Raw genomic sequence first — 9508 nt, 5'->3', positions numbered from 1 at the left:
TAAACATGGTTGCTTATATTCTTGGGGTGGGTGTGTGTGCGCGCACACATGTGAGTGCGTATGTTAATCAACAACTCAATCAATGATTTTAAATCAATTAACGTTAGTTTATTGGTAGAAAAACATTTAAACTATGAAAAATATTAGGAAGTTTTTAATAGTTAAAAAGTTAGTAGATGAACTATTTTAATAGGATTTTCATAATATAATGTGTAAGTATATACAGTATATGAAAGCAATACTATAAGAGCATGCGGTATGGGCCTCAACGAGAAGCAACGGTGCTGACGTGGCACGCCTCAACGACGTCGTGACGGGGGGAACACCGCCCCCCTAGCTCGTTGCATCTCGTCGGTTGAATCTCATGGCCACGGAAACGAATTGAAACGGGAAAAAAAGAACCGTTGCTTATGACCATTAAGGAAAAAAAATAAAAAATAAAACATATTTATTTTCAAAAAGTTGGTGTTGCATCTTGTTGCCCATTTCCCCTCTTGGTATTATAACACCACTTGCTTATGTGGCATGTGAGGTGGCACAACTTGGTGTTGCACCTTGTTGCCCACACCCAATGCTCTAAGCTTTGATTAACTGGTGATCTGAAGGGCCTCTATTTTATTTTTGCGTCGGGCCTCAGATATGCTTGGACCGGCCCTATATATATATATATATATATATATATATATATATATATATATATATATATATATATATCATAAACAAATAAATAAAAATCGGAAGTTAAAATTTTCTTTGGTTTATCCGGATAACCAAACTGGTTAAACAAAATATTACCTGTTACTTTAGAAAGGTTTAAAAAGACAATTGAACCGAACCAAATAAATTGAACCGATTAAACAAAACTCCAAATAACCCCCTACCAATGTTTTAAAACCTGGGTCGACCCGGCCGGTTCAACCGGTTGGACCGTGCTCCGGGATAGAAGGCGGGTCAATTGTGAATGTTTTTTGTAAAAATACGGACCGGATTGAACCGGCCGGGTTTCCTCTAAACCGCGGTTCGACCGCTTATGTTGAACCGGTTCAAACCGGATTGACCCGTTTTAATAGGGTTTGGATAGTTGGCTACAAGTAGCAAACGTCAAAAGAACGAGCCGTTTGTGGTTTCTTCAATGTTTCTCAATGTTTAAACTTTGTGGACATCAAATTATTGGTTTTATATGTTTATGCAGGAAAGTAAAAATATATAATAAAAAAAAAATACCATAAACCGGGTTGACCCGGCGGTTCAACCGGTTGAACTGTGAACCGGTCATCACACCGGGTCAACTAAAAACCCGGGTTTTAAAACATTGCCCCCTACTCATAAAGTGCTACGCTAGCTATATCAATGTTTGAGTGATGCTATTGCTATAGGAAAACTCCACTAGTGTTATATTACCACTCAAAATACCACAAACGCACGCATGAAACAGACTAGCATTGGCATCCAATTCTGTTTAAATCACTCCAAATTAACATGAAATGATACCCAACATATAATATTAGTTAAGATAATGTTATATATGAAAACATCACATATGTTTAAGTATGTAACAGATTTAATTTGCAAGGCTCGCGTCCGAAGCATGGCAGGCTTATCAATGGGTGTAAAATGTCTAGCTACAAATAAGAAATAATATATTGGGTCGATCAAATGGGATCGATAAATATAGCATTCATAATTATATGTTTAAATACGTCTGCAACAAATAGTACGTATAACACGAAAATAGTAATTAAAACAAATAACCCAACCAAACCAGAGACAATTGTTAGCACCAGTTAAGATTGAAGTACATGTAGACATCAGGAGTGGACCCGTCTAGAAAGCTTCTATGGGAATTTGTTAGCGTTTCCCATTTTTTATCAAGAGCCTGTCTTAATTGAACATGTTTTAGGGAACGAGGCCAATACACAATTCCAGTAGTGGTGGTGGTTGTGATGGTCTTCTTTTCCAAGACCTCTCTCAGCATGAGTCTGCAAAAGTGATTGTTGTGTTTGAAACGAACATCTGGCTTTGCGTATACGCGCTTGGGATGGCAAATCTCAAAGAATGCATCAAAAAACGGGGATCGTTCCCACATGCATTCATCCTCAGTCGTTTGAAACCTTAGTTCTTGCACGTTCGTTGCAGGAGGAAGCAGGAGCCTTGTTCTTAGATCATCGATATCGATGTCCATGTCAACAAGTGGCTGACTTAAGTGTATATGAAGGTCACACTTGCGTGATAATCTAAGTGCTTCCCTCATATTAAGAAAAAAAGATACATCAACAGGATGTTTAAGTCTGAGTGAAACACTGAGTTGTTTGAGAGACGAGATGGGAAACAAGAGACTAGGCAATGTGTTGCAACTGAAGTCGAAAATTAATAATTTTGGAGCATGTACTTGTATGTCGATAAGGGTGTCTGGGAACGAATACAAGAACAATCTCTTGATGGAAGAAGATGAGAAATGAAAGGTCGTCAACTTCCAATATGTCAACCCAAATGTCAAACTCACAAGAAAAGGAAATCCAGATTTGATCATGTCCAGACACGTGTTGTCAATTATCACATCAACTAACTTTAATTGTCTAACCCTACGCACTGATATTGAATGGGAGTTGAATGGGTCAATTACAAGAGGAATATGCGATTGAAAAACATATTGTCGATAGTAGCTAAATACACCAAGTTTTGGGACATCACTGATTTCCAAAGTAGTAGAGTTTTCATATAGACTACAGAAAGATATGTTTAATTCATAAAGACGAGGAAGGTTTTTAATCTTGATGGTTTTGAACCCCTCACATGAATGTAAAAGCTCTATCGTCTCAAGCAAGCAACAAGATGACAATATGTGATGAAGTGCCTCTTCACTTATGGTCACGCCTTCCAAGTGCAATTCGCGTAGGGATGACACGCATTTGATCACAGGATTCGTCATTGTCATCCAAACGGAATTGGGATGGATCCTCGGTGCTGAAACTCTTATTGTAGTTAGATTCTCACTTGCGAATATCTCATCTGGTAATGTAAATGAGGCACCCCAAAGGAAGAGTAAGAGGGAAATCTCTTTGAGACAAGTTTTGGTTGCAATAGGCGCGATCAATTTTTCAACATGAGAAGCTGAATCCTGGTTCTCAATGTCGATGTTAAGGTAAAACCTTTCGAATGGTGTGTTGTCATGGAGATACCTTATCAGAGTGCGCTCCATGTCCACCAACTTCATGCTCTTTTTTCTTCCAACTTTGAACCTGAGGTCAGGGAAGGTAGACCAAGCGTGTAGCCAAGACTTGGACAACATGCTTGTTTGGGCCGCTTCTTTTACTGTCAACCAGGATTGTATATTTTGCATCAACTCTACAACATCTTCTACTTCTCGTCTCATCCCTTCAAACCAATAATAAACACATCGAATGTCAAATTTACACCTTTGAGCTCCAAACAGAAATCAGAAGTTTGAAAATTAGAAAAAAGAAACAAAATCATCTATAAAATTCAGAAATTTTGAATTAATCAAAATCAGAAAAAACAGATTAACAATTTTTTTTTGAAAAGAGTGTACCTGTAACCTGCTTAGTTGCTCTCTTAGAGTCAGTCTTGGCTGATTATATAACTCTTGAACAGCCCAAAAGAAATGAGAAATCTGAAGTTTACAAAATTGTTAAACAGAGAAATCGAATTAAGCAATGATTCATACAATATCGAATCAGAAAATTCTATTTCAATCATGAACAATAATTCATAACAAGTTCGATTTTGCAGAATCTTAATGAAAAAAACGAAATTAGAAAATTCTATTTCTATTTCAATGAATAAATGTCCATAAATAGATTTTGCAGTTGCGGATTCTTAACAGAACGAGTTCACAGTCCACAAATTCAGAAATTAGAGACTTACACAGATAAAAACTACCGATTATGAAGGAGTACTGTACGCTACTTCAAACTTCAGACAAAAACGATTCAAAAAGATTGAAAGATATCCAATTGGTGATGCAGTTAATCTCAGTCTCAAGTCTTAACTATCAAAAGAAATCCACTTTCCACTAATCTCGATTGTTGCTAATGTTTTTTCGGATAAAGGAAATCGGAAATTGGAAGAGAAAGAATGAGTACAGAGTATTGTGTATTTGGGCGGCGAATTCAGAAAATCAGAAAAGAGGAGAATAGAAGAACCGATTAACTGGAACTAGAAATAGAACAATGATAACTAACCGTTAGGGCTTTGGCATCGGGAGAGATGGACGATGATGTCGTCTGGATTTTCCATGGAAGCGATTCAAGCTAAGCCGAAGATTGAAGAGATTAAATTGGCTTGGAAATCGAACGCAATAGGTCAGTAGGCACGCCGCACGCTTAATTGCTCCCACTTGGGTTGGCGCCTGATAAATGAAAACATTGGGCCAAAACTAGTCCATTGTCCATAAGGCTAAAACACTGATATAACCCAATAATATGTATAAATATGAGGTCGTTTGTAGAGGTGCACAAAAACGGATCAGTCCTTTTTCAGTCCCGTCCTTTTTTGGATCGGTCTTTTTTTGATTGGTTTCGCTATTAACTAGTCCGATACCGGTCTTTTTTCGGTTCGGTTTCGAATTTTTTTTGGTTCGGTTTTGGATATACCGTACAATTTCTTTTGTTGACGTAGATGTGCAAAATTATTCCAAACAGGCGCCTTACGATTTTCCTTGCTAATTTCATCAAATGGTTGGTTCGGATCAAAACCAGAGCGACCAACGGGACGATAACTACTTTCTTCGGCACCCGACATTATCCGATTGTGGAAACTTCAAGCTTTGTAGTGTAAATTTAGAGACATTTTGAGAAAGAGATAGAATTTGAGGTGAGAAAATAGATGGATATTCTGAGTATTTATAGGGTAAAAAAAATCAGTAAAACACAATTATAGCCGTTACTCATATTGATTATATCCGTTGGTGTAATTCTAACCGTTGTAGTGTACATGTTTTTGCAAAAAACAAATCAGCCAAAACTAAGTAATAGCATTTATACTTTGTAGCCGTTGAGTAATGTTTTATTACTTAGTTATTACTATTAGTTATTAAAGTAAAAAAAAATGCAAAGGAAGGGAGCTTGTGCTACAAAAGAAGAGTAAGGTGGAGCATTAAGGAAAGGAAGGAAATTTTAAACGCATGAAAAAATTGAATCAAAACCATCATTGGAGGCCCGATACTTAATTGGGCTACCAAAAATATTTGGTTTTTCATTTTCTGGAGCCTAGGACCGGTTGCACCGGTTTGGATCGGCAACTGTCCAAAAAATGGACTAGTTTATTTTTCTACCGGTTCAACTTTGGACTGGTTTAGGACCCGTCCGGACTGCCACATATATCAATTTTAAGGACCGACTTAGGCTTTCTGTCAAAAGGACCCATTGATCTGAGACCTGTTCAGGATATGTATTTTTTTTGGACTGGTTCTTGTGTCCATCTCTAGTCCTTTGGCATTTGGGGGTCCGGGGCGGTTGCCCAGCTTGTCTAGGCCCATGGGCCAACTCTATGCTAATCAAACAAAAAACAAGAGATTTAGGTAAAGGAGGAGTGCCAACAGGTTTAGGGGTTTCGTCTTATATGTACAACTTGAAATCATGTTTGGCTGCACAGCTACTTAAATATGGTAAAAATTCAACAAAAACTCTTAGCCAGCCAAAGCCATTCAAAATATAGCTAAAGGCAAACCAGTAAAACACATTAGTTCAGGCGATATGAATGATGTTGACTGAACTATGAATTAATGCCCAGAGTCATTCCTCATATCTCCCAACCAGATAGCTTTAACGCCTCGTTCCCAAGTTTAACAAAAGAAAAGAAGAGAAGAGAAAAGAAAATCACGAGAGAAAAGAAAAGAAAGGAAAGGAAAACAAAATTTTCTTTCGTGTTCCCGGGTTGGAGAGAAGTGGAAGGAAAATGAATCATTTTGTTCTTTCCTTCCAAATCCTCCCAAATCGGAAGGAAACTTAGGAGGGAAAGTGATCCTCCCATTTCTCTCCACTTCCTTCCACTTCCCTCCTTTAATGAAACTCGGGCACACCAATTTTTTTATTTTCTTCTTATTTCCTATCATTTCCTTTCCTTTCTCTCGTTAAGTTGAACTCGGGAACGGGATGTAACTCTCTTCAAAACCACAAAAGTTTGAAAATTTACATTGTTAGCGCACACAAAGATTGATAGATAACTAGAATTCCAAACTTATAAAAAAAACCCAATCTTGAAATTTCGAGTTTTGTTGCTGTAGTTTACGCCTCAATTATCTCTATCTGGAGGCAGTATCTCGTTACAAGTCTAATGCAAAAAGTTTATCAGAAAACACAAAAAAACACACGGTAAAAATGAGGGGTTTGGTGATAATTAGGTGGAGTGGTCGATCATGGGTTCAATCATAATACATAATTACATATAATAACATTTATCGATTTGCTCAAGGCAGCATCTCATGAGAACCATGTTTAACATGTCGAAAGTCGAGACCCGAAAACGAGATTCCAAATTTTGACTTTTTTAATTCCTTATTTGATAGCCTCAAAACTCGTATCTAACATTGAAATTCTATAGACAACATCAAAAAACTTACATTGTGATTAAGTTCAATTTGAGAAGGGAGTCTATCAGTGTACATGATTACCAAAGTCACAAAATGGTTGAGATTGAGATAAACAACAGCCAGAAGCAATGAACAAGAAATTAGAGATTCAAACAAACAAAAAACTACCTACGCGCAGCGATGAACAGGAGAATTTCTTTAAACGACAAACAATGATTCTTTAGCAGCGGCTCCTTCTTTTAACTCACAGAAGGGGTACGCAAAAGTTAAAAAGCCTCTTAGAAATTACCCTTTTATATGCATAGATATATAATCGATATTAGGTAAATCGATATTACCTTCTAATTACCCTTTTATACGCTGGTATGGCTATATAATCGATATTTTTCTAATTACCTAATATCAATTACATAAAAAAAATTGACCATTTTTTAACTTTTTTTTTTCTTTTTTATAATTTATTATTATTATTATTATGTTATGGTATTTTTTAACATAGATCTTAAGGACACAAATAAGAAAAATATTATTATAATTAAATATGAAATACATTAATTATAAGAATATTTCTTATTGAAAAAATACGAAATATCTTAATTATGGAGAATATTAAATATAATTAATGTATTTCATATTTAATTATAATAATATTCTCCGAAATTAATGGTAGAATATATGTCCTTCGAGCACATATTAGAAAATTCAATCATTATTATACAACTAGTCGAATTTACGTGTGTTGTGCAGTGATAAAATAAGCATAACAATTCGCGACACGATACAAAATAAACGAGTTTGGGTTGACTTTCTCAACCTGCCAACCCGCCAATCTGTTTATTAAACATGTCATATTTGAGTTTGTCAAAACACATACGGGTTGACCCATCAACCCGTTCAAAATTTTAATAAAAAAAATTATATATTTTTTAAATGTACTAAGTATTATTCGTAGAAATGTAGGACTAATGTTTGTATTAATGTGACTATTACATTAGCATTTCAATTTATCTATATTTGTATTAATGTTTTAGTTTAAACATGTATCCATAAATGTTTTTAATTTTCATTTGCATCTAGAATTAGTTCATGTTTAATTATTTATTTTATTTATTCCAAACTCGTCAACCCGTGACCTATATATTTAAATGGGACATGTTCGAGTTGATGTATTTTGACCCGCCAACCCGAACACGACACGATCGCTAGGCCTAGATAAAACTATGTTGATTTAAATTATAGCAAATATATTACGTAAAATACAATAATATAATTAAATGTTGGTATGTGTGTTGTATTAAAAATAAATTAATAATTATTACACTAATTTATCAAAACACATTCTAATTATTTTATATAATGTGATAAAAATAGGTACATACTAAAACCACGATTTCAATAGCCATTCATGTAAATTACAAATAAAAATAAATTTATTTTTTTATTTATAGCGATTTTTAACTATCAATAATTAATCAATTTAAGAACACATTTTTTGTAACCAAATCAATTACATGTAATCTATTTGTAAGTTGTATGTGAATTTTGATATTTGGATTAAGTTTTTATATCAAAAATTTTATTATTTTTAAAATTTCAAGAAACTATCTTTTTCGAAAAAAAATTATTAATATAAAAATGGTTTTTGATAAACTTTTTTTTTGTTAATATGACATTTTGAAGTAAAAATTAACCATGTAATCATTTTAATTAATATTAAATGTCAATGAATCAATTAATTATCAAAAATCTTTTGAATTGTAATATAAGGTGAAGAAAAGTCATGAAAATTTCAAATAACTATAAGGTTTAAAGAATAAAAATGCATATTTTTAAAATATATATAATTTTGGTTTAGATTTTCTATTTAAACTTTTTTATTTTATTTAATTAAAAACCTACATCTTTCGATAAATTGTATTTGTATATAATTTTTTTTTTAAATTTAGATTCTCAATTTAAGTTCTCTAGTTAAAGATAAACCCATCTAATATTTATAATTATCTCATTTCAAAGAATCAATTAATCATCACTAGTAAAAAAATTTGTCTCTTTCTATAGTTAGATATATAGATTTCGATTAAGATATATAGAAATTTTGTAATTAGTAAAAACACTATTTTTTTGTATAATTAGATATATATAAAATTTACCATTTAATTATAACCATTTTATTGTAAAATTATATATTAAATGTAGTTTAAAATTACCAATAAATATTAAATGTAGCTTATATGGTATACATTTTTTCAAGTTTTAAAATTATAAATATATATTAAATGTAGTTTATAGGGTATAACTTTTTTTCAAGTTTGATTCTTAGAAAAATCATTATATAAAATACAAATAAAAAATAGTAACTATAACCATAATTTTTTTTGTAACGTCAAACGTGCCATCAAATATAATTTTTCTTAAAAATACTTATGCTAGACATTATTTTTTATAATTTTGCTTCAGTGAATCTGTATCACAAATATTTATTCGCAAAACACTTTTAATATTATGTTTTTTTATTAATTTTCATATGGACCATAAAATACTATCGAAAAATAATATATTAATATATAAAATTTACAATATAATCAATTAGAAGTTGAAATCCATTATCAGTTAAAGTAAAATACAATCAAATATTTTGATACACGAAAACTACATTAGTACAACGAAGTTTAATTTTTGATAATATCAAAATATCACACACACACACACACACACACACACACATATATATATATATATATATATATATATATATATATATATATATATATATAGTATCAAATTAGTATATAGCTTAGTTGTAACACCCGTGTTCCTAACTGGTTTAGTTTTATATTTCCAGGGGCTAAAGATGGAGTTTTTGGGAAAAACTCTATGCCACGGCATGGAGCAAGGATGTCCACGGCATGGCATCGAGTAAAGACCACACATATTTTATTGGACCGTCACGGCGTGGCC

The 9508-nt window shown here is 33.0% G+C and overlaps 1 protein-coding gene across 2 annotated transcripts; it reads right to left on the bottom strand.

The window, feature by feature from the left end:
* Positions 1 to 1580: 1580 nt before the first annotated feature.
* LOC145141352 (uncharacterized) lies at positions 1581 to 4329 on the bottom strand. Of its 2 annotated transcripts, XM_079074638.1 has the most exons (4): positions 4203 to 4329; positions 3886 to 4049; positions 3551 to 3631; positions 1581 to 3375 (listed from the first exon to the last, which is right to left on the bottom strand). In XM_079074638.1, the coding sequence occupies exon 4, from the start codon at positions 3371 to 3373 to the stop codon at positions 1775 to 1777; it is 1599 nt and encodes a 532-aa protein (XP_078930764.1). In that variant the 5' UTR covers positions 3374 to 3375; positions 3551 to 3631; positions 3886 to 4049; positions 4203 to 4329; the 3' UTR covers positions 1581 to 1774. The 2 variants fall into 2 exon arrangements, with proteins under 2 accessions (XP_078930764.1, XP_078930763.1); XM_079074637.1 differs by lacking the exon at positions 3886 to 4049.
* Positions 4330 to 9508: the final 5179 nt, after the last annotated feature.

This window comes from Lactuca virosa, chromosome 9, assembly GCF_052849685.1.
Source record: "Lactuca virosa cultivar CGN04683 chromosome 9, Lactuca_virosa_CGN04683_v6, whole genome shotgun sequence".
Taxonomy (NCBI): Eukaryota; Viridiplantae; Streptophyta; class Magnoliopsida; order Asterales; family Asteraceae; genus Lactuca; species Lactuca virosa.
This window is presented reverse-complemented; position numbering and strand designations above follow the sequence as displayed.